Source organism: Rhinichthys klamathensis, unplaced genomic scaffold (genome assembly GCF_029890125.1).
Source record: "Rhinichthys klamathensis goyatoka isolate OS25496 unplaced genomic scaffold, OSU_Roscu_1.1 h1tg000004l_1, whole genome shotgun sequence".
Lineage (NCBI taxonomy): Eukaryota > Metazoa > Chordata > Actinopteri > Cypriniformes > Leuciscidae > Rhinichthys > Rhinichthys klamathensis.
Window position 1 is genome coordinate 2739560 of NW_026606557.1, and position 26429 is coordinate 2765988.

Here is a 26429-nt window from a genome sequence, read left to right on the forward strand (position 1 = left end):
GAATCTATGCATATCTGGCTTGCTTGAACACACGTCACTACGCAACAAATAACGGCGCGCCTGTTCATTTGCATCAAAGCAATCGTGAAGATTAAAAAGCATTTGGTTACAAGAAAAGATTGTTATTTTCCAACACCCTACATTGTTCTTTGTACTGTATTGATCTGTCAACCTGAAAGTTTTTGGTGTTGAGGATGAAAGGGGAAGGGAGGAGATGCTGGATGACAGGGTATTGTTTGAATAAGAAATTAATTTATGAAATCCCAATTTTATAATATAAGTATTATATATAAACTGTGGCGTAGTTAATCTGGTGAAATTATAGGGCTGTCAACTTTAGTCGTTTAGTCGACTAATCGGTCGATGCCGTCTTGGTCGACTGACCTTTTTTTTTTTACCAATAGAAAGAAAATTTTCATTGATTTACTCCTTGATATTTATTCCTTTTATAAGCAGTTATATATTACTGTAGCCTACTTTTATCCCCAACTTTAAATGCTGTAATTTAGGCTATTTTGTAACAGCGCCACAGTTTAGTGCACCACGTAGAGCACTCGGGAACCACACCTGTGGCTGCGCTGCTGCTGCGGCGCGGACGCGCTTGGAAAAAACGACCGCGTCGCTTCCATTATGAGCGCGCATACATACCGCGCGCCTACATTTGAAATAACGAACTTGAGCGCGCAAAAGACGCGATATGTGAGCAGGCCCTTTAACGGCTTTATTATGCTGACTAAATGGATTGTGTTTTCTTATGTTTTTGTTTTTATTTGTACACTTGACACGTTTGAAAATAGCCTAAATAATGTAACAAAATGAAAATAAACCTATATGCCTTCCTACTATACAGCCTATTATTATTAGGATTGTTTTTTAGGCTATTTGGGTTTTTTGTGTGTTTGTTTTAAAACGCCTAGATCGGCTGGACAAAAGTTAACCCATAGCTTTGAAATCAAAGAAGAATATACAGCCTGTAAACGAGCTTTTGTTAGGATTTATTCATTATTTGGCAGTTTTTGCAGTTATATTTTTTGTAGCGTGTGGTGTGGTCAGGTGCGCGATTGTGACTGTCACTATTGACCTAGGACAGAGCTCCACACTTTGCAGTTAAAAAAATCACTTAATTTTCAAAGAATTGTATTATTATTATAGTTTTATGTATTATTGATGTTTTTTCGTTGTTGTTTTATAAATGCTCTATGACAATTGTTAAATAAATGTTCAATCAAAATGCAAAACATATCTTTTTTTTTTTTTTTTGTCGACTGGTCGTTGCGCAGGACAGGACTTTGGTCGACTAAGGATTTCTTTGGTTGACTACAGCCCTATTAAATTATGATTTTTTTTGGCTAGTAGAAGTTCTGAATGGCCGTTAACTTAAAAAATGTAGTAGCCAAATTGTCCGGTGAGTGAAACAAGTTAATTTGGAGGCCTAATTAATTATAATAATGTGGTGTTTTGTCTGTATTTGCGCAGGTTTTTAGAGCAGGGTCTGTGTCGGTACGGAGCTCAGTGCACCTCGGCTCACTCTCAGGAGGAGCTGACAGAATGGCAACAGCGCTACGCCTCTCGACTCATCCGCCTCAAGCAGCAGCAGGAAGGCAAACACTTCACCGAGAACTACATGGAGGCGCTCATCGAGAAATGGATCAACTCACTCACGCCGGAGAGAGTGGTACGGCCCTCGTGAACCAATATCTTAACAGTTCACTAGAGAGAGGTGTTTTGTTTCCCTTTAGTAAACCAGTCTCTGAAGTAGTGATGCACACCGAAATTTCGGCAACTTTGAATGAAGTTTTGAGGAGCTGAAATCATTGACTGAAACTGTGACAGTTAATTATCGGTCCACCGATGACCGTCAGTGTATTATTTTTTCATAGATGCATCAAGATCTTTTAGTCTATGTTTTCAGTTGATGCCTGAACAAAACTTCAGTAAACATTTTTCTAGTGTGCCTAACATCCAGTAATCACAAGTATGACTGATATGTATTATATCTCATGTAATCACTCAATCAGGGTTTCAACCGCAGGAAGTCGTCCAAAAAACAGCTTGTAAACAATGTCATGTTACATTAGCTTTCATTACGTTGTTACACACGTCACGTTTACCTCTGGAAAGCCATTCAATGTCCATAAACTCAATAGTCAGCTAGGAAATAACTATAAAGAGGTGAATTTTGCTAAATATATGCACTGTATTATATTACATATTGCTTTTTACTGAGCCTGTTGACTACATTATTTAGTCATGAAAAGTTTTTTTTACATCCAGCGTTTAAAAGTGATCATAATCAAATATCATTAAAAAGTTGCTGTGATTTAATTAATTGATTATTAAATAAAATGTATTTTTGCTTTCGGCTCTTGGTAAATAACTTGCATTTCGGTTTTGGAAGTTACAGAAGTCCCTTCCACGACACCAGAGCGTAGTTTATATTTTTACACACAGTTGTCTTATACAGTCACAAGCCCTGATGTTCCTGCTTGTGTATTGATTTGATGGTGTGTGTTGTTGTGCAGATGAATGACTGTGTGGAGGGAGTTACGCTGGAGCACAACTCCGATCTCTTGATTACCGTCAACAGCAAGAAATCATCTCACTCCTGGACATTCACGCTCTTCTGCAAGGTTTGGGCAATCTAGCGCTTTCACAAGCCACAGAGTGTGGAGAGTCAAATTAGTATTCATATCTGATAATGTTCAAAGTAGAAGTCACACTATTTACTATAGAAAAATGCTTGTTAATGTTATAAAGGTTTCAAATTTAAGGTCATAAAAATCTTAAATATCTTAAGTGGTATAATAATAGTCTTGATTATCATTTCAATTTGGGGACGGAAAAGCAGGAATCGCGATATGGAAAGGCTATCCCCTGTAGTCAATAATTGAATCCCTTAAAACTCATCTTTGATCACCAAAATTACATATTTAACAGTTTTTTCTTCGAAAAAAAAAAACGTCTTCATGGCTTAAAATAGCTTGAATGTAACTCTACACCCTTGCCTCATTTAGTATACACGGTTCTATGAATATTCAAACTAGCCCCGCCTCCACTCACTCACACCAGCTCAGAGATCCACTGGTTGGCGATCACACGTTGATCTGATTGGTTACAAGGTAGTTTGTGACGTCAGAAACACCAGCGATTTCAAACCGTGTTTTTGAGACTGTCTTTGGTTCACTGCAGTTTTAAGGAGAAAATACTCAGCAATGCTGTCGACTTATGAATTTGCACAATAATGCATAATAAAAACACCACATAAACAACATTAAAAACTTGATTTTCACCACAGGGGGACTTTAATTAAATACCTTTGAGTTCTGCACGTTTAAATTATTTGGGATTATGTGGTTTGGGATGTTATCATAAACATTGAACTAAGCCCCGCCCCCCGATAATGGCAAACAATGATACTAAATAGTGTTGTTATTCCATCTGCTAACTTTTTTTTTTTTTCTTTGTTGTGGAAATTCCTATATCCTGCATATGTAATAAAAACAGATCCTGTTTCATGCATTTAAAGCCTTAAAATGGGCTAGTGTTCTTGAATCTCTTGGCTGATGCAAACAGGAATTTGTTTTGTCCCAAACAGCCGGTCCGCACGTTACACCGCATCGCTCTGCTTTACGACGCCAACCGGCCACATTTCTCGGTTACGGCGGTCTCGGCCGGGGACGCGTCGGCCCAGGTCCCTCAGGAGGTGTGCGAGGGCGGCTGCCAGGAGTGGAGCGCAACCAGCCTGGTGCAGAACGGCATGGACCACTGCCTTTACACTGTGGTGGTCTCCTTTAGTACAGAGATCTTCGGGACCTTCAGACAGACTGTGGTTTTCGATTTTGGCTCCGAGCCCGTGCTCATGCAGCGAGTGATGGTGGACGCCGCCTCCATCGAAGGTAGGACAGCGGGAAAATGCTTCAAAATGACTTGTTTATGAATTGGAAATGGTTTTACTCTAATCTCATGTGGTCCTAAGCATGTAGGACTTTACGGTGGAACACAAAAGAAAATTTGAGAGAGATTTTGGTTTGATTTTTAATTTTAGATGCTGTTTGTTTTTACGTAAAGTGAAAGTTAGTGCCGTGGTTATTTTAAAGCTTCAAAAATAACCCCCAAAAAGCACCAGTGTTTCAGCAAAGGAATGAACCCTGCAACAAAACTATCTTAGCTTGCTAACTAACAAACCAAACGAAATATTCCTATTATTTTTGTAGAATATATATATACACTGCTGTTCAAAAGTTTGGGATCGGTACGATTTTTAATGTTTTTGAAAGTCTTCTGCTCACCAAGGCTGCATTTATTTGATTAAAAATACAAAAAAATGAACTGTATATTGGGAAATATCATTACAATTTAAAATAAATGTTCTATTTGAATGTATTTTTAAAGGTAATTTATTCCCGTCATCAAAGCTGAATTTTCAGCATCTTTAAAAAAAATATAATTTTTTTGGTTGGGGAAATAAATAAAATAAATCAATACTTTTATTCATCAAGGATGCATTAAATTGACCAAAAGTGACAGTAAAGACGTTTATAATGTTACAAAAGATTCTATTTCAAATAAATGCTGTTCTTTTGAACTTTATATTCATCAAAAAATAAAACTGTTTTCAACATTGATAATAATAATAAATGTTTTTGGTTAATCAAATAAATGCAGCCTTATTGAGCTGAAGAGACTATAAAATCTTACCGGTCCCAAACCTTTTGAACGGCAGTGTATATATTTATTTATAAATTTGTTATGGCTAAATTACCATTTATTGCGGAAAAAATATTTGAGGTTTTACAAAACAATCTTTTAGCGATCACCTTTTAAATGTCCTTTACTGAGATATTTAGACATGAGGATGTGTAAATAATGACAGACTTTTTTCATTTTCATTTTACAGTATTTTGAGTCCTCTCTTTGAAATGTACATCTTCCTAAAGATCCTAACCTCATACATATCAATATATTGTCAAGTTGGACCCTAGATCAGCTATTTATCATAATCCACTACCCATAATCCCACAGATCTGGAGCACTTGATGCAGGCTCGACAGCAGCTCCTGATGACGGCGAAGCGCTGGGACTCGTCGTGTAAAACCATTGTGGAGTTTGTCCCCAATGAAAACATGGATCTGGAGCGCAGTCTACTGACCCGCTACCAGATCCCCCTCTCTGCCGACCAGCTGTTCACCCAGTCCGTGCTGGACAAAACCCTCACCAGAGACAATTACCAGCCCCGTCTGCACGACCTGCTCTACATCGAGGAGATCGCTCAGTACAAAGAAGTCAGCAAGTGAGTAGGCCATCAAGTCTGGAAGTCAACATCAACCAGTCATAGTTCGCTTTTATAATGGGAAATGTTGGGGTGGGTAAATATGAAGTTGATAAAATGGCACAATAATAGACCAGCATGCATCCTTGTGGTTTGACATGGATACAAAAACATCCAAAAGTACCAGTTATTTAATGAAACTCAGATTAGTATTTTTTTTTAAGGTTATTTTTTGTTTAGCCAGGAAAGTTTTCTTAACGTTTTTTACCTGGTGCGAAAGCCCCTTTAGCTCTAGTAGAAACCATGAAAAGGTTTCTCCGGTGCGAAAGCCCAGCATGCATCTTTGTGGTTTGACATGGATAGATACAAAACCATCCAAAAGTACCGTTTATTTAATGAAAATTATTGGTATATACAGTTCTTCTGAAGGACAACTTGTTTAATTGAAACTTAACACATTCAACATAGTTTTATTTTAAAGATTTCATGCAACCTCTCAAACCTTCAGATCTTCTTGTTAAGAACTGCATTTGTCATTATATCAAGATATAATGACAAATTTACCCTGATTCCTGGAAAATTGCATAAAACTTGGGTCATTATGCATCAAATTGCATATTGTTTCTTTATTAAGGCAGAATTCTGAAATGTTATTCAATGGTCTTCATAATAATTCCAGGTTGTTACCACTAGAGGTCATTGGTGGTCTTGTTTGGAAAAGCAAGTGAGAGTTGTTTGTGGGAGTTTAATGGAAGATGGAGAGTGTCTAGGCGTTTTACATCAGATTTAGTTAAAGGGGTGGTTGATTATGATTTCACTTTCCTGACTTTAGTTAGTGTGTGATGTTGCTGTTTGAGCATAAACAACATCTGCAAAGTTGCAACGCTCAAAGTTCAAAGCAAAGGGAGATATTTGCTTTTAAAGAAATCGTTTTTTAAGGACTACAACAAACGGCTGGTAGGGACTATAGGACATTCCTCCCGGTTAGTGACATCACCAACCCTAAAATTGACATAATCCCGCCTCCGGGAACACACAGTCCATGTTGAGAAGAGGAAGAGTTGTTGTAGTCGAGCACATTTGTGAGTTTGCTCGAGCTGTCTATGCAATAAGTACGTAACACAAATGCAATATCACGTCACTCTGTAGGCATCTTACAACCGTTCCCACACCAGCGATTTATTGATTATCATGACAGAATATGCTAATTGAAGATAGTTAACTTCACATCATCAGCAACATAAATTCATCTACTAACCATTCAGAGACGTCCTGTTGAATTCTACATGTTGTCACTTCTTCTTCTTGAGTCTCTCCATCATTGTCCGACTCCAGATTAAACTTAAAAGGCAGAACAGTTTCTGATATTTTAGTGTGTGTCTGCGTGAGGTAATCAGAGCTACACACACACACACACACACACACACAGCTCTTGAAGCTCCGCCCTCTGTGCCGGGAACAGCAGCTCATTTGCATTTAAAGGGACACACACGAAACAACGCGTTTTTACTGACCCTCAAAAGGGACAATTTTACCATGCTGTAAAAAATTTATCTGTAGGGTACTTTAAGCTAAAAGGTCACACACACTCTGGGGACAACAGCCTCTGTTGAAAACGCGTTGTTTCGTGTGTCCCTTTAAATGCAAATGAGTTGCTGTTCCCAGCACAGAGGGCGGAGCTTCAAGAGCTGTGTGTGTGTGTGTGTGTGTGTGTGTGTGTGTGTGTGTGTGTGTGTGTGTGTGTGTGTGTGTGTGTGTGTGTGTGTGTGTGTGTGTGCCATATTGTAAAAGGGGGCATTAAACCACCCGTTTAAATATTGTGATTAATTATTGATTAATTATTCTTCCTTATAGTTCCTGACATGTACACAATGTTCAATAGTTGGTGTCTATTGGTGATGGACAGTAGCTGGAGAACAGTTATCCCAAGTTACGATGTTGTGTTTTCTTTTCTTCATAGGTTCAACATCAAGGTTAACCTGCAGCTGGTGACAAGCTTTATGTTGACTGGCATTTCTGGCGGCGCTAAGTACGCTCAGAACGGACAGCTGTTTGCTCGTTTCAAGCTGACCGAGACGCTGTCTGAGGATACGCTGGCTGGGCGGCTAGTCATGACAAAGGTCAACTCTGTGCTGCTGCTGCCCCTCTTCAAGGAGCGGATGGGTCAGAACCAGACATCTGGAGCCAAGGAGCGCGTGTACGAAGCCCTGATCGAGGAAAAGACGAAAGACTACATCTTCCTGCGGGTCTGTAAGAACTGCTGTGATGAGCTGGGGCTGGTGGCGGATCAGGAGCTACAGGTATATTACGACATCAGTCCATTAGACCCACATAATTATGCTAATTGTGTTGGCTTGCCAAAAAAGCCTGGTAACCAACCAGAACACCCTAGCAACTTCTATCTAGTCCTTTAAAATAGCCAGTACACCATAAAAACCAGCAGAGTGCATTAGTGCCCACACACTTTTTCAGCAGCGTTGGTTCCGGAGGTATTTTTTCCATTCATTTCTCCCATAGGGATTTCAAAGTAGTCTTGGTTAAAGCGTTATAAGCCGGGAACCAAACCAACCAGCTACGAGGTGAATCACAACATAAAAAACGTTGATTTGATGCAAAACCGGGCCAAAAGAAAAAGGTACACGACTGTGTACTTAACAGCTTTAGTGAGGGAATGAACTACAATCCCATGAAGCATTGCAAACAGCATAATCCAATTAAAAACGATGGAGAAATATATAACTAATGTACAAATGTTGATATACAAACAATATATTTTTTAAGTTTATTGTCTAGTAATCTCTATCAACTCTTATAATAAACCGACTGGAATTACCCTAGCCTAGCAACCAGCCAGAACACCCTAGCAACTTCTATCTACTCTTATAAAATATCCAGAACACACTAGCAACCAGCCAGACCACACTAGCAAATTCTATTTACTCTTATAAAATATATTCAGAACATCCTAACAACCAGCCAGACCATCCCAACCTACCAACGCCCTAGTGACCAGTTAAAAAAAACCTAGTAACCTCTATCAACACTTACAAACCGACTGGAATATCCTAGCCTAGCAACCAGCCAGACCACCAAACCTAGCAATGCCCTAGTGAGCAGTGAAAAAAACCCTAGTAACCTCTATCAACTCTTATTAACCAACTGGAATTACCCTAGCCTAGCAACCAACCAGAACACCTTAGAAACCAACCTAGCAACGCCTTAGTGACCAGTGAAAAAACCCTAGTAACCTCTATCAACTCTTATTAACCAACTGGAATTACCCTAGCCTAGCAACCAACCAGAACACCTTAGAAACCAACCTAGCAATGCCCTAGTGACCAGTGAAAAAACCCTAGTAACTTCGATCAACTCTTATTATCCAACTGGAATTACCCTAGCCTAGCAACCAGCCAGAACACCTTAGAAACCAACCTAGCAACGCCCTAGTGACCAGTGAAAAAACCCTAGTAACCTCTGTCAACTCTTATTAACCAACTGGAATTATCCTAGCCTAGCAACCAGCCAGAACTCCCTAGCAATTTATTGATTAAATGTAAGAATTTGACACACAAAGATGATGCATACAATTAATTGCTTTAAAAAATATATTTTCAAAGGTAAAAATGCTACGAACTGACCACATAATAAAAAAAATATAAAAAACATTAGGCGTCAGTCCTAAACCTGCCAAGGAACCAACACAATAAACACACTCAGCAAAATACCGTCTAGATATCGTTATCGACAAAATCACAGGAAATATCAAGAGATCATTTTTTGTCAGTATTGCACACCCCTAGTCTCAGTTATCATGTGATAGAGACACGTGCCAGAGATATGTAAGGGAATGTGTATGCCGTTTAACGCTGTAAACCCCACAGACTTCTAAGCAGGCTCTAAGCAGGCGGCCCTAAAAGAGCAGGATTTGTCCTAATTTACCGTCTAACGGATCCTATTTATCACGGTGCCCTCCAGCATAACACACTCTCTCACTGTATTTAGTGTTGAATCCTTTTGTCTGTTGGAATCCCTTGTGTGGGCTGGGCTTTTGTTGCCATGTATGATCATTTGACACTGTTTCTTAAACGATTGTAAAATTGTCCCAGAACATTACATGGATTTTGAAACAAGCCAAGTGGGTTGACAATAGATTAATCTTAATTGCTCTACATGTAAATGGGCCATAAAGTCCTATAAATTACCTGTATCTTAAAGAGATTGTTCATTTCTGTTGGTGTTGTCTGTAGCACATTGCAGGCGCTGCTAAAGAAAAGTGTTCTAATAAATGATGAAAGTCTCTGCAGAGTCTGTTTGAACAGCAGGCGTGTTTGTGTGTGTTTGGATGCAAGGTGGAGCTGCAGTTTCAGCTGAACAGACTTCCTCTGTGTGAGATGCACTACGCTCTGGATCGCATCAGAGACAACAGCATCCTGTTTCCAGATCTCAGCCTCACTCCCACAATACCCTGGAGTCCCAACAGGTACGAGCACTCGCAAAGACCCAAATGAGTGATTTTACACACACACACACACCTTGAGGTCCAACAAAGACTTGGCTTTATAAGTGAAGTGATTTGCACCGTCTTTAATTGAAGATTGTTTCTGCCACAGAATAAAAAAGTTAAAAAAAATATTATATCCCGCAATTCTGAGTTTACGTCTTGCGATTCTGACTTTTTTCTCAGTTTATATCTTACAATTCTGATTTATTTCCCACAATAGCATGTTTACATCTCGCAATTCTGACTTCCCCCCCATAATTCTGAGTTTATTTCCCTCAATAGCGAGTTAACATCTTGCCATTCTTAGTTTAAATCTCGCAATTTTGATTATCTCGTCTGAGATATTTCGTCTGAGTTTATTTCGCATAATTCTGAGTTTATTTCTTGCATTTCTAACTTCTTTCCCATAATTAGGGCACTAGGGTGCCTATTGAAATTGCTCCGTTTATTCTGATATTATAACTCGCAATCAACTTTTTTCTCAGAATTCTGAGTTTATTTCTTGCATTTCTGAGTCTATATCTCGTAAGTCTGAGTCTATATCTCGTAAGTCTGAGTCTATATCTCGTAAGTCTGAGTCTATATCTCGTAAGTCTGAGTCTATATCTCGTAAGACTGAGTCTATATCTCGTAAGTCTGAGTCTATATCTCGTAAGTCTGAGTCTATATCTCGTAAGTCTGAGTCTATATCTCGTAAGTCTGAGTCTATATCTCGTAAGTCTGAGTCTATATCTCGTAAGTCTGAGTCTATATCTCGTAAGTCTGAGTCTAAATCTCGTAAGTCTGAGTCTAAATCTCGTAAGTCTGAGTCTTTATCTCGTAAGTCTGAGTCTATATCTCGTAAGTCTGAGTCTATATCTCGTAAGTCTGAGTCTATATCTCGTAAGTCTCTCGTAAGTCTGAGTCTAAATCTCGTAAGTCTGAGTCTAAATCTCGTAAGTCTGAGTCTAAATCTCGTAAGTCTGAGTCTAAATCTCGTAAGTCTGAGTCTAAATCTCGTAAGTCTGAGTCTAAATCTCGTAAGTCTGAGTCTAAATCTCGTAAGTCTGAGTCTAAATCTCGTAAGTCTGAGTCTAAATCTCGTAAGTCTGAGTCTAAATCTCGTAAGTCTGAGTCTAAATCTCGTAAGTCTGAGTCTAAATCTCGTAAGTCTGAGTCTAAATCTCGTAAGTCTGAGTCTAAATGTCGTAAGTCTGAGTCTAAATGTCGTAAGTCTGAGTCTAAATGTCGTAAGTCTGAGTCTAAATGTCGTAAGTCTGAGTCTAAATGTCGTAAGTCTGAGTCTAAATGTCGTAAGTCTGAGTCTAAATGTCGTAAGTCTGAGTCTAAATGTCGTAAGTCTGAGTCTAAATGTCGTAAGTCTGAGTCTAAATGTCGTAAGTCTGAGTCTAAATGTCGTAAGTCTGAGTCTAAATGTCGTAAGCCTGAGTCTAAATGTCGTAAGCCTGAGTCTAAATCTCGTAAGTCTGAGTCTAAATCTCGTAAGTCTGAGTCTAAATCTCGTAAGTCTGAGTCTAAATCTCGTAAGTCTGAGTCTAAATGTCGTAAGTCTGAGTCTAAATGTCGTAAGTCTGAGTCTAAATGTCGTAAGTCTGAGTCTAAATGTCGTAAGTCTGAGTCTAAATCTCGTAAGTCTGAGTCTAAATCTCGTAAGTCTGAGTCTAAATCTCGTAAGTCTGAGTCTAAATCTCGTAAGTCTGAGTCTAAATCTCGTAAGTCTGAGTCTAAATGTCGTAAGTCTGAGTCTAAATCTCGTAAGTCTGAGTCTAAATCTCGTAAGTCTGAGTCTAAATGTCGTAAGTCTGAGTCTAAATGTCGTAAGTCTGAGTCTAAATGTCGTAAGTCTGAGTCTAAATGTCGTAAGTCTGAGTCTAAATGTCGTAAGTCTGAGTCTAAATGTCGTAAGTCTGAGTCTAAATCTCGTAAGTCTGAGTCTAAATCTCGTAAGTCTGAGTCTAAATCTCGTAAGTCTGAGTCTAAATCTCGTAAGTCTGAGTCTAAATCTCGTAAGTCTGAGTCTAAATCTCGTAAGTCTGAGTCTAAATCTCGTAAGTCTGAGTCTAAATCTCGTAAGTCTGAGTCTAAATCTCGCAATTCTAACCGTTTTCTCAGAAAACCGTTTTTCTCAGTTTTTATTTTTTCAAGTCTGAGATTATATCTTGCAATAGCTAGTTAACATCTCGCAATTGTGAGTTTATTTCTTGCCATAACAAATTAACATTTTGGAATTCTGAGTTTATTTCTTGCAATTCTGAGTTTATTTCTTGCAATTCTGAGTTTATTTCTTGCAATTATGCGTATATTTCTTGCAATTAAATTTCCTCCAGAATTTGAGGATATTTCTCACATTTCTGAGTTTATTTCTTGCAATTCTGAGTTAATTTCTTGCAAAAGTTAAGATTTTGAAATTCTGAGTTTGTTTTTTGCAATAGTGTGTTGACATTTTAAAATTGTGTTTATTTTTTTGCAATAGTGTGTTGACATTTTAAAATTGTGTTTATTTTTTTGCAATAGCGTGTTACATTTTTGAAATTCTAAGTTAATTTCTTGCAATTCTGAGTTAATTTCTTGCAAAAGTGAACATTTTGAAGTTCTGAGTTTAAATCTTGCATTTGTCAGAATTTGCTAGAGAGTTGTGAGATAGTCTTTTGTTCCTAAAATGACACAGGACATGAATAATATCTGCTTGTCCAGCAGCTCTAGCTCACTCACAGACGTCTCTATCTCTGTGAGTGGCAGCTGCGTTGGCAGGGCGCATTCGTGCGTTTGTAGCCCGTGTAAGTTCTTCCTCCGGTGCCACAGGCAGTGGGATGAGCAGCTGGATCCCCGTCTGAATGCCAAGCAGAAGGAGGCTATACTGGCCATCACCACCCCCCTCTCCATCAACCTCCCGCCGGTGCTCATCATCGGACCCTACGGCACGGGCAAGACCTTCACGCTGGCCCAGGCTGTCAAACACATACTCAAGCAGCCTGACACACGGTGAGCATTTACCTCAGGAAATCATCCCACAGTAAATGCAAAGCAAAAAACACCATGATAAACATTAAAAATTGTTTAAAAAACTATAGCCACTAGGCTTAAACTCTGAGACTAGTGTGATAGATTTGCTTGCTTAACTTGTATGTGGACATTTTCGACTTTCCTCTTGCCTCATAGACTTTTATTGTAAGTGGAAAACATTTGTGTGTGCTTTGAGTGACGAATCGAAATTTCCCGTGGTGAAAACGGCGCCGCACAGATGTTGTCAATAGGCGTTAACTCGCATCGATCCTGAAACGTTCCTTGCTGATCATGAGAAAATGGTCTGGAAGCACCGAGGGAATTGAGCTTAAGACATCCAGCTGGTTTTCGTACTGATAAAAGCAGCTGTGTCTCAAAGAGGGGCTAATGATGGTGGTTTTCTCTTTCTTCCAGGGTCCTGATCTGCACACATTCAAACAGCGCCGCAGATCTGTACATTAAAGATTACCTTCATCCGTACGTGGAGGCTGGCAATCCGCACGCACGACCTCTCAGGTAACACTCACCACATCTGGAGCGGTGCAAGGTTATCACAATACTAACTTTTCGTTATATGTATAGTTGAAATGTGTCTTTCTGAAGAGTCTCTTGTAATTTTCAAAATAGCCACACACCACTATTTCAGGCACAAATGTTCTGTTATTGGATGTACCAAGAGTGTCTCCATAAAGCAGTTGAGCAGTTGAGGACACCGTGGTTGAATTTAATTTATGAAGGAAATGTGCCCTCAGTGTTAAATATTTACACAAATAATTTAACGCCGGACTGCTTACAAAAGAGGGTCAGTTCAATGCTGGATTTGCGCAAAATTCGAAAGATTTTAGATTAACATGACGGTACATGCTAGTCAATGAGTTGAATCAACTTAACTACATAAATGTATCCACTTACCATTCAGAAACTTCTTCCTGAGTCTCTCCATCAGTGTCCGATGAACATGTAGGGCTGAACACCGCTACTGACCATTTCTGACATTTTGGCTGGGCGGCATTCTCCAGTTTTGCTGTTGTTGAGTAGCCGAAGCACGAGCTGTAAAGGCTATGCCCTCTTCTGGAAAAGGGGGCGGGAGCAGTAGCTCATTTGCATTTAAAGGGATAGTTCACTTTGAAATTAATTTTTGGTATGTTTTAGCTTACCTCAAGGGCATCCAAGATGTAGGTGTCTTTGTTTCCGCAGTAGTTTCAATTTTGATATTTTTAGGTCAAACCGTTCTTGTGTGTCAGTCATATAATGCAGGTCTATGGTCACCACCTCAAAGAGCATGCACAGAGAAGTCCAAATTAAACATGATTTAATGACTCGTAAATGTAAGTACACATTGATGGCCTGAGACACGAAACGAGCGGTTTGTGTGAGAAAACGAACAGTATTTATATCGTTTTTACCTCTTGTAACCACAGCCACATCCGAGTGATCTGAGGGCGTGGGCGCTTCGGTCTGCGCAAGAGCCGGAAGTGATCTCTCGCGCGGTTGCGAAAAAATTCAACGTTGACTGTTGATATATCGAAATCGTCTTCCATTTCGATTTCCTGTATATCTAAATATGTGTAGATCTTCACAGTGAAAGGTAACGCTTCCGAAATATCTGTGTAAACAATGAGTGACGTACACGCGCGAGAGATCACTTCCGGCGCTTGCGCAGACCGAAGCGCCGGCGACCTCAGATCACTTGGACGTGGCTGTGGTTACAAGAGGTAAAACGATATAAATACTGTTCGTTTTCTCACACAAACCGCTCGTTTCGTGTCTTAGGCCGTCAATGTGTACTTACATTTACGAGTCATTAAATCATGTTTAATTTGGACTTCTCTGTGCATGCTCTTTGAGGTGGTGACCATAGACCTGCATTATATGACTGACAGACAAGAACGGTTTGACCTAAAAATATCAAAATTGAAACTTCTGCGGAAACAAAGACACCTACATCTTGGATGCCCTTGAGGTAAACTAAAACATACCAAAAATGTATTTCAAAGTGAACTATCCCTTTAAAGGGACACACAAAAACTGTTTTGCTCTTCCGAAAAGGGGCAAATTTGACAAGCTAAAATCAATGATCTGTGGGACATATTCTGGGGACATCAGAGACTACATCTTGTGAAAATAGTAGGGGTGTAACGATATTTGAACCGAACTGAATAACCGCGATACACCACCCACGATACGTATCGCGATACTCTCATGGCGAACCGAACAGGCCCCGCCCCCTGCTGCCCCGCCCAGCCCCGGCTCATTGCACCTCATGTGTTATGTGTACACAACGAATACAGGGCTGTTGCCTAACCACCATTAACCACATATAATCGCAATAAGCTCAGTGTTTTGTTACTTTTGATAATAAGCAAGGTGTAATCTTTCAAATTATGTCTATTTGATCACGAAATGCAAACAATAAATGCCGTTTTGGCGCTCTTAGATGTGGCGTGACAGATATCACTGTATGCATGCGGCATCTCTTCCTCAGTTACAGAATAAACATGAATGGACACCCGAAGGTATGTTGAAAGATACAGTATACTTACTGAAAGGCATCATAACTCGTGTAAACACTCAATCAGTGTTTCAACAGCGGAAATACGTCAATAAAACGCTTAGTTTTTCACATAGCTTTATATTTACCTCAGGCAAGTCATTCAGTGTCCACAGCTTGCTGGTTTGCTAACTCTTTCACTAAATAAATGCTATATATTAGCCTATATATTATATTTTACTTAACCTGTTTATGATATCTTGATTATTTAATGTATGTTTAAAGTAGTTGTCATGAAAATAACAGCAACTGTGTAAATTATTATATAACAATAACAAATTAGAGTAAAAACATGTTAATGCAAAAACTGCCTTATGTGCAGTTTACATGTTTTCATACAATTTGTTATTTGAGTGTTGATTATTATTATATCATTTAGGCTAAAAGTCTAGGCTCTGTTGTTAAGCTTTAATGTTATAGTAATGTGCAAGTAAGGGCTGTAGTTTACAGCATTAGCAGATAATTTTGTTATCCTTGAGAAACGTTTACTTGTAATTGAATTAATTTAAAGAGAAGGACACAATTTGTTCATTAAAGCACTGTTTAATAAAAAATAAAAGCAATTTTAGCTTTCTAAACCCCCCCACCCCACCGAAATGAACCGAACCGAACCGAACCGAGACCTCAAAACCGTGGGACGAACCGAACCGTCAGGTTTGTGTATCGTTACACCCCTAGAAAATAGGCATAATAGGTCCTTTAAAACTATTAAAAACACTTTCCATTAATTAAAATAAAGCTAAAATATAGATATTAGATTACATTTTCTTTACTAAAATTACTAAAACTGAAATAAAAATAAAGGAAAATAGTTTTTTTTATGAAAAAAGCACTTAACAAATAAATTAATCTTAAACTAAAAAAAAAAAAAAAAAAAAAAAAAAAAAAATATATTAATAAATACTCTTGGTGTATATAAATAATACTAAAAATTCATTATTTATGACTTGTTACTGAAGAACTGTTATTTTTGACATCCCCAATGTGACTACTGGCTAAAGAACGACTTTCTAAATGGCGATTGGATGCAACACTCGGCATGTAGGTGTCATTTGAAAGATTTAAAAACTGCACGTCATCGAAGGAAATTTGTTATGCAATTTTGAGGATGTTAGTCATCCAGATTATTTTAAAATTCGCTGTTTTTCTCACAGTTCAAGGTTCCTTTGGCACACCACCCACACGAGTCTGTTACTCCGTTGTCTCTGATTTGGGATCTTACATGTTGCCCTGCATGGACAAAATGATATGAATTTGTTGATGAATCACCCTGGTCTTATTGTGCACAGTTTATCAGTGCATACTATTCTAATAAAAATGTTTGGTTTCTTTATCTTTCATCAAAATGTAATATCTTCGCCTCTGAAACAACTTTTTTTTTTTTGCTGAAGTAAGCACGGCTGCATGGTCATGGATGGATATATTAACAGCTAGATGTTTACATTTTATAAAGAACATATAAATTGTGATTTCTGTGGTGTGGTGGTGTGGGTGGTTGCCAGGGCATTGCTATGCAGTTGCTATGGTGTTTTGGGTTGTTGCCAGCGTCACTTCAAGTATTTTGAGCTTCCGTTTGCCATATTTGGTGTGCTCTATGTGTGTGTGCGTTGATTATCGTTTCTATGCGACTGAGTGTCTTCAGAAGACTGAAGATTCATATGGATTTCTTTCACAATGTCTTTATGAACTTTTTAAAGAAAGTTTTGGTAGAATGGACTTTCTATGTAAGGACCAAAATCTCTCAATGGACCATATGTTAATTTTAGGGGTGAACTTTCCCTTTTAAAAAGGACCTATTCTGCCTTTTTGAATGTTCAGCTGTCTTTAGTGTGAAACGTTTTGGTTTGAGGATGAAAAAGGTCTGCAAAGTCCCTCCAGCTGGAGTTACTCTCTATATCAGTGTCACTGTTTCTGAACTCCCTGAAACGCCTCCATTGTAGTCTTGCGTTTTCAATATTCACAATACGTCACAATATTCCTCATTTAAATAATTCCCGCCCAAGGCATACGCAAAATAAAGGGGCGGGACCTGGTCGAGTGAGTTAGTATAAGTAGGAGGGCTGGGTAAAAAATATTGATTTCTTGATATTAATCGATTCTCATTTTTACGAACCGATATCGATTCTTAAATCTCAAGGATCGATTAGTCATCCTGTTTTCATTTGATGAATGAATGGAACATTGTAGCACGCATCCCATCCAATAAATCGCAATAATCTTTGTGCTTTGTTACGATTGATACTAAAAGTCTCAAATTTCAAATTATGTCCATGTTCTTCCGAAATTCAAAAACATAAATACCGTTTTGTCGCTGTGGCGTGAGATCGCTCTGGCTCAGCTCAGCTCAAGAGAAGCAGCAGCACATGATCTCCTCTTCCGCCTTAATAATAGTTACAGCGCCAAATAAACATGAATGAACGTCTGAAAGTGTGTTAAAAGATAGAGTACAACTTATCGAAATCCGTATCATGTCACATGGAATCGCTCAATCAGTGTTTCAACCGTGGAAAGACGTCAGTAAAACAACTTGTAAACAATGTCATGTAACGTCACATTTACCTCAGAAAAACCATATGTGACCATAAACTCGTTATTCAGCTAGAAAAATTAACTCTAAAGAGGAGCATTTTGCTAAATATATGCACCATATTACATATTCATTATAATTTTTAATGTTCTTCGATATTTAATGCATGTTTGAATAAATCTGACAAGTTTTTATGCACTGAAAACCCTAATAAGTTGATTGTACTCAATTGATTTGAGTAAACTCGTTCCCTCAATTTAATTGAGTAATGAGGTTTCCCAAAACGTGCTTATTTAAGTTTACTTAACTTAGTGCTTATGTAGACTTGACTTAAATTGTTTAGTTCACCAAACTTGATGATTATTTAATGTACTTAAACAATAAAGTTCATTTAACTTAGTGTTAATTTCAAGTGTACTTGTATATGTAAGTAAACTCAACATGAAAATTTAACTGAAATTAGAATTTAATTCTAAATTTAAAAGTTATTATTTTTGACAGTAAGCTTTGTGCACACTGCACTTTAATAAAAACAATGAACAACATATTGATCCTTTGAGTCTTTATTGACCAAAATTTGAAATGGAAATGAGTCACACCATGTACATAACTCTAAAGGTGGCAACAATGTCCAACATTAAGTAGTGCACTACATCAATTGTACAACGCTGATCACTTAAACATTACACTTAAGTCTCACATTGTGTTAATGTACTGAACATGTAAACGTAATGTATACATTCTTTTTAAATTTAAAAATTTGGATGAAATCAAACGTTGGATGGATGAAATCAAACATGTTGGCAAGTGATTTTGGGTAATTCAGTTCTAGAGCGTAGATCAGACCGAAGAGGAGACACATAGCCTGTGGGAGGTCCTGCATTTTTTCCATCACCACTTGACCTTCAAGTATTATTCCAATCGTAGAAGTTAAATGCAAGGAATTGGGGGGCTGGAGTTCAGTGTACTCAAATAAGATGCCCACTGGCACATCAAGGATGGAGTTGCGATGATCAGACACCTAGTGAAAAAACAGGCATAAATAGAGTATTGCGGTCAGGAATCAAATGTTTATCAATGCATGTTTATCAGAACGTGCACTAGATTTATTAAAAACACAAAGCACTAACCCTAATCCCAATTTATATGGACAGGTATGCATTTGACTTTATGAAAATGTACATGTTTCCAGCAAAGACAATACTTTTTGTTTCCAGCAAAGACAATACTTTTTTATTTATAAGTATGGAGTATAAATGACAATTAATTAATTTGAAGACTTGGCCACATTTGTATTTTTAAGGAATAGTTCACCCAAACATGAAAATGCACTCACTCTCAGGCCATTCAATATATAGGAGTTTTTTTTTTATTATTTCATCTGAAAAGAGTTGGAGAACTGTAGCATCACATCACTTGCTCACAAATTGATCCTCTGTAGCGAACGGGTGTTGTGAGTAAGAGTCCAAAGAGCGAACGTGTGGATTAATTGTGGATTATTGTGATGTTTTTATCAGCTGTTTGAACGAGTTTGAGCACCTGTTCGCTAAAGAGGATCAATTTGTGAGCAAGTGATGTAATGCTAAAGTTCTCCAAATCTTTTCAGACGAAGAAACAAACTCATCTTCACCTTGAATAGTTTGAAGGTGAGAATATTTCCTGCAAATTTCCATTTTTGGGTAAACTATTGCTTTAAAATCAACATGATTTTCAAATGCTTGACAAATGCTTAGACTAATGAGAGCACAGGTGGTTCTTATAATGTAAACAGGTTAAGAACAGATGAACTTACTTTTCAACATGATTTGAAGAAAGAGGAGTCATCATCTCCAAGCATGATAGGTAGTCCTCGAATCACAAGGGTTCGGACCTCCGTTGGCTGGGCTGACTTTAGAGGAAAACACGAAATTCCATCACTGCCAGAACAACTAATCAATATATTTAAAGCACTTTTATGAGAATAGGCTATACGATTAAATGCTGACAAAATTAAATGCTTTTAAAGGGATAGTTCCCCCAAAATGAAATTTCTGTCATCATTTAGTCACCCTCAAGTTATTCCAAACCTGTATACATTTATTTGCTCACCTGAATACAAAGGAGGAATACATTTTGAAGAATGTTTGTAACCAAGCAGTTTTGGGCCACCGTTGACTTCTACATGCTAAAAGGAAATAATAAGAACATCAATTGTACCCAAAATTGTTCAATTACAAACATTCTTCAAAATATCTTCCTTTGTGTTCAGCGTTAACAGAAATGTATGTATACAGGTTTGGAACAACTTGAGGGTGAATAAAAGTTATCCTTTAAGTTATCTTAAATAAGACAAAATTACTAACCTTTATTTGATTTAAAAAGTTAGCCAAGTACCGACCAGGGAGTCCCCCTTTTGGCTTTAAAAAGGTCCATGAACCGTGGACTATATCTATCAAGGTTCTCGTAGAATTCCTGCTTTAGGTTTTTGCCAGTAATTCTGTTGAACTCCAAGCAGATCTGGGGGAGACAAGGGCAGGTCACATAATCACATCACCGTGCACATAGACATGCTTTAAATAATTAGGAAATAATAAGTAGATTTCTCAATCAATCAGAAATCTATCATGAAAATATTGTCAATTACTGGTGAAACTGACAAAGTTTGCCCGGGAAAAATAACCCACATGGTCTAAGCAGTACTTAGCTGCCATGTTATTTCTTGCACAGAAAAAAAGATGATCAAATATGTATGTATCTCACAGGTAAAAATAAGAAATAAGCTGTTGACATTTCAATAAATATACCATCACAAAATCATGAAGAAAATATCGTTAATTACTGTCGAGGTTGTCAAAGTTTGACCAGAAAAATAAAAACATTACTAACGTTAGCTCCCATGTTCTTTTGGCGAGAAATACACGATTACACAATGATTAAGTTTATATTTTACTAATTACTACTATTACTAATAAAATAAAGAATCGTTTGATATCGCAGTTATCATATCATCACAAAAGCATCAATAAAATAACGTTAATTAGTGGCTAACGTTATGTTGGAAAAGTTTGACCAGGAAATATTGTAATTAACGTTATGGCTGCGTTCTCTTTTATTATAGAACCGTGCAAGGATTCAAATAAACATATTTCAGTTTTAAAAAGTCACACAAAATAACTTTATATCTTAATAATTGTACTTACCGAGAATGGTACACAAAGAAAAACTCCCGTCTTGAAATTAGCACATAGGTGGTTTCAGCAACAGTCAACAGACGATGCGAAAATCAGCAATTTTGTAATCCACCAATCAGTGCATTAGTTCTCTTGTTGCCAGGCAGAACTGCTCGCGTGGCCAATCGCATCAAAGGAAGACCAGAGAGACATTTTAATTAAACCGATTTGAAATGAATTTGATTTAACGTTAAACATAATGTGTCGTCGCTGTATTTGTTATTTTGTATATTTTTTAATGAGACTTGGGAGGTGGCTGTGAGGAACTCTTTCATGCATTTTGGCACACAGTGTGGCATATGTGCACCTACAAATGAGCTTGTATTAAAAGGCTACTGAGTGAAAACCCTCAGTATTACAAAAACACTTGTAATAAAGTTTATTTATCAAGTTTAAAGTATCAGGTTTTAAAAATAAAAATCAGTTTATTTCCATTACGATCAATAATTGTAATATAATGAAAGCCATTTGTTTTCTGGTAAAATAAAAATGACACCTTGCACTTGAAGAAAGCATGTATGAATGTATTCATTTCACAGTCAAGAAAACAACATTTGTGAAAATGACCTTTTGTAAGGATTAATCATGATTTTGAGCTCACAGCACTTGAAATCTTAAGTTTATGTATTTTGAAGGTAAATAAGTTATTTGAACTTATATTTTTGAGTGACAGAGCCAAAATGCAAAATTTTAAGTAATGTTTAGTCAAGTACACTTGATTGTTTAAGTAAAGACAACATTAGGGTTTACAGTGTGACAGCCACCATTTAAATGTTTATATTTAATATAACTTTATTATTATAAAAATAAATAAGTGTAATTTAAGTGTTTGTATAGCTACAAATTAGTTAATTTTTACCTTCAATATTATAGTAGGCTAATGAAGCCTAGTAGGCTACAACTGACTCCCATAGTTTACAGCATTAGTTAAGAGATTTGTTTTCCTTGAGGAAATTTGCCATGTATTGTACCTGATATCCAAAATAATCAATATTGAATCGGAAACGAATCGCAAGCTTGTGAATCGAATCGAATTGTGAAATTTGTGTCAATACCCAGCCCTAATAAGTAGTAAACTTATTCTAGAAGGGCCCAGAAAAAGAATCAAGACTTTGCAACCACAAAAAAAGCATAAAATGGCCTCTTTAATGTTGGACTTTGTGTTTTGTTCAGGGTTTACTTCAGGAACCGCTGGGTGAAGACGGTCCACCCGTTGGTGCAGCAGTACTGCCTGATCTCCGGAGCGTACTTCACCTTCCAGATGCCCACGCGACAGGACGTAGAGCGCCACCGTGTGGTTGTGGTCACACTCAGCACATCCCAGTACCTCTGCCAGCTTGACCTGGAGCCAGGTCTGAACACACACACACACACAACACTGCAAATCTCCTCCCTAATACTCTCAACATGCTAAAGACGTTGCTTGCAACTAGTTTTCATATCTCCACACATCCGATTAAAAGAGAAAGACATGACAGAAGCGCGTCACAGCTGGACGTGGTCGCATTAAAGCCCTCCTGCAGGAGCGATGCAGCGGGGACCGCAACAGTTTATTAGGAGAGGCTAATTTCCTCCTATGTGTCGGCGCACAGGATCATCTGTTGCTAAGAGACCCGGCTCGCCTGTCTGACACACTCAGCATCATTAACACCCGATGCTGTCGTCTTTTTTTTCTGTTTCTTTCCCATTTCATCCAGCCTCTTTTCTTATCTGTTCGTTTGAAGTCATTACTGCTGATTTCTGGCATTGTGCTAATGTGTTTTGAGAGGTTGAAGTTTATTCCCTCCAGTGACAAGCATTTTGGGTTTGTGTATATTAGAGTCCAAATAATAAGCCTATATATATGTTTGACTTAATAGGGAGATTGATTTCAGAGGAGAACCATAATTTTAGCCATTGAGGCCAATTAGATTCGAAATTAGACTTCAAACTACTAATTTTCCATTAAATAACCTCAAGGAACTATATTTTAATCACAATTATATAGTAAAACGTATAAATATACATATATACCTGGACACTTTTTTTGCTAAAACATTTTAAAGACTTTTTTTAAACCATTTTGAGTGATGCAATCCAAAAGTTTTGGGCTCAGTAAGATATTTTTGGAAATAAATGAATAGTTTTCTTCAGCAAGCAAACGTTAAAATGATCAAAAGCGACAGAGATCATCTGTAATATTACAAATGTATTTACTATTTCAAATAAATGCTGTTTTGCTTTTCTTTCTATTCATCAAAGCAAAATGTAAAAGAAAATATGGCTGCAAGCAGCAATTATCAGGGTTCAAGCGCTTTAAGGCCTTTAAGCACATGCGTAAAATGGTATTATATTTTACTTAACAAGCTTGTAACCACTTAGATCAGAGATAGAAAATACCGTTTACAGCCAATACAGGCAATTCACGAAGGAAATACGTGATTTTTAAAAGCTTTTTAACAATTTTAACAATTATAGCGATGGGCCGATCTACATAAAAAATGGCATGCTTCTGTAGAATCATGTGCTTGCCTAATGATGCCAAGAGTTTAGGAATGATGGGCTTTTGGGTAGACTTGGCCAAGGTTTTTTTTTTCTAAATGACCCTGCTATAGCTATCCAAAGGCCAAAGTAAAAAAAAAATTAATAACTATTGACCTAGAGAGTCCTGAGAATTGTGGTTTTATTGAGGTTGAGCCAAAAACCTAGGGCTAGTTGAGTTGGTGTTTGAAATAACCTCCCATATTTAACGAATTTAACTATTGACAGTGGCGGTCCTGGAGGCAAAGTTGCTCAGAATGAGGAGCTCTACCATGTGATATGAGTGTCATGGGCGTGTGCAAAAAAAAAACGTGTGAGCCAATTTCTTTCCAATTTCTCACAGGCCGTGAGTCAAACAGGCCCAGCGAGTTTCGTTCCGATCAGCCATCGTTCACCTTGTCTGATAGCTGCTCAAACTTCACTGGCCACCGGCGACAGCGTTTTTCGAGATACGCGAATGTCCTCAAAGTCAGTCTTGGCACCTTGGACGAAGACACCGCATGCCAATTTTCAAGTCAATCAGACTTAGGGTTGCGTAGTTATAGCCATTTTTTTCCATGTTATAGCGCCATCAATGGGCCAGTCGCCGTGTGCTTTTTCACACGACCACAGAATGAGCTCTTACAGTTTTGTGATCATTTCTCATTCCATTCACAAGTTACAGCCATTTTAGTCAAAGTGGCTCCGCCCACTTTGAACGCTTTGTCAGCCCTTGTAGACCGTGAATCAAAATGTAAACTAATTATTGAAAATCAGACCACTGATTTGGTTCCGATCGGGCCAAAAACCTAGGACTAGTTCGCAAAAGTACGTTTTCCCAAAAATCCAAAATACCCGAAAATTTTGACGATCGAATAATACGACGATCGTTATAATAGATCACAATATTACTGTTTTTACTGCATCTTTGGTGAACATTAGAGACTTTGTCTTTATGGCTAAAAAGTTGCATTAATATCGCCATGAAGTTGCTTAATTTCGTTTCATGGAAAATAAAAGGGAATATACTGTAGTGTTACATCATCCCGACAGATCTGAGAGTTGTCCGTCTCACAACCTCTGCTGGATGCTAGACTCTGTTGTGTTAATGGCTGCTGATGCGTGTTATCTATTATTAATGCCTTCTCCTGTGAAGCTCCATGTAATTAATATTTCATTTCCATGTATGCGTGTTTCCAAAGGGATCTTCACACACATCCTGTTGGACGAGGCCGCCCAAGCCATGGAGTGCGAGACCATCATGCCATTGGCGTTGGCCGCTAATAGCACCCGAGTCGTACTGGCAGGAGACCATATGCAGGTACCTGAACGATGACATCAGCACGGGGAACGACGAGATTGCAAAGGCTCTTTGTGTGATTTTAAAAACAGGAAACCAGAGAATTGGGTTTAATAAAGTCTATGTTGAATTAAAATTGGCCCGGTTTGACCCGTAAAGTCAAAAGAGTCTAGGGACCCTATATTTGCCAAACAGACTTTAGGATTTTTGACTCATTTGGTTCCTTTTGTGAGATTTATGAATGTTTTAGTTCACTAAAACTTGAACTAAACTAACTACAACACAAAAACTTGGCCTAGATTAAAATATCTCTGCTAATCAATGCTGAGCCAAAGTCCCTTCGAGGCAAGTCACTCGGCGGCCATCTTTGGCCAGCTAATTCAGTCATGCAAGTGCAATGAATGGGGAAACATAAAATTCTCCAAAGCTGTTCTCCAAGCTTACAATTCAATCTTTAAAATCACCAATGAAATCTGAGATCAACTGGCTCATAAATTTTGTTTCTAAATGACAAAAAAACGCCATTTTTCAGACTGGACCAGCCAATGCACATGTGCAGTCATAAGCACGCGTTTCAAAACACTGACTGTTTCTTCCTGCGGTGATGCCATGACTTTACCAATTGGTGATTGGCTCTTTTATTTAGAAGGCAGGATTTATTCCGCCATGTTGCGTCGCACTTTCTCCCATTCATAAATAGTATGAGTGTGCCGTCTTTGTGCATAAAAACGGCTTTTGACTAAGCTCAAAAGATCAGGTCAACAGGCTCTCTGTGCTCCTGTCTCTCCTCGCTGGCCTCACTCTGTATACAGCGTCACGTCAGAGTTCGTCTCCGGCGTGGAGAACCCAGTGGAACCAATGGGCTTCTAATTAAGTGCCATTTAGATAGAAACCTCATCAGCTACACTGCATTAAAAATTCATCTCACACCCTACCTGTACTTCCTCTCATGTGGAGGTGGGCCTCAAATCTAGCTTTTAGGAATGGACAATCATTTCTTTAGAAGTTGTTGACCAGTAAGGGTTGCTGATATCTAGAGAACACGCTGACTGATTACTAAATAGATGGACACAAAACAGAAAAAGATTTTTTTTTTACAAATTAATTCCTTAAAATGTAAACCTATTTGAAAAATAAAACCCAGAAATATATTATCTGAAGCAGTGTTGTTATGGTTAGCTAAAGCTATTAAAAATCATTTTTCAGTCATTGAAATATAGCTGAAGTAAAAAATATAAAATCTGTAAAAATTAGGGCTGTCAAACAATTAATCGCGATTAATCGCATCCAAAATAAAAGTTTGTGTTTACATAATATATGTGTGTGTACTGTGTATAATTATTTTTAATACATAAATACCCACACATGCATGTGTATTTAAGAAATATTTGCATGTATATACTGTATATAGACTGAATGTAGCCTATATATAGTGTGTATTTTATATAAATATAAACATTTTATATATAAATAACATATTTTTCTTAAATATATACATGTGTGCATTTATATACAAAATAATTATACACAGTACACACACATATATTATGTAAACACAAACTTTTATTTT

General features: G+C 37.8%; 1 protein-coding gene across 3 annotated transcripts in view; it reads left to right on the top strand.

The window, feature by feature from the left end:
* The window catches only part of helz (helicase with zinc finger), an 82650-nt gene that overhangs the window by 11369 nt on the left and 44852 nt on the right, over nucleotides 1-26429 (top strand). Inside the window, exons 8-17 of one of the 3 annotated variants that reach the window (XM_056251367.1) lie at nucleotides 1477-1675; nucleotides 2523-2630; nucleotides 3596-3896; nucleotides 5023-5290; nucleotides 7230-7569; nucleotides 9619-9749; nucleotides 12465-12752; nucleotides 13188-13289; nucleotides 22234-22412; nucleotides 24762-24880. In XM_056251367.1, the coding sequence (XP_056107342.1) occupies nucleotides 1477-1675; nucleotides 2523-2630; nucleotides 3596-3896; nucleotides 5023-5290; nucleotides 7230-7569; nucleotides 9619-9749; nucleotides 12465-12752; nucleotides 13188-13289; nucleotides 22234-22412; nucleotides 24762-24880 (2035 nt within the window). The remainder of the gene's footprint in view (nucleotides 1-1476; nucleotides 1676-2522; nucleotides 2631-3595; nucleotides 3897-5022; nucleotides 5291-7229; nucleotides 7570-9618; nucleotides 9750-12464; nucleotides 12753-13187; nucleotides 13290-22233; nucleotides 22413-24761; nucleotides 24881-26429) is intronic. The other 2 variants (XM_056251375.1, XM_056251384.1) reach the window with 2 other exon arrangements.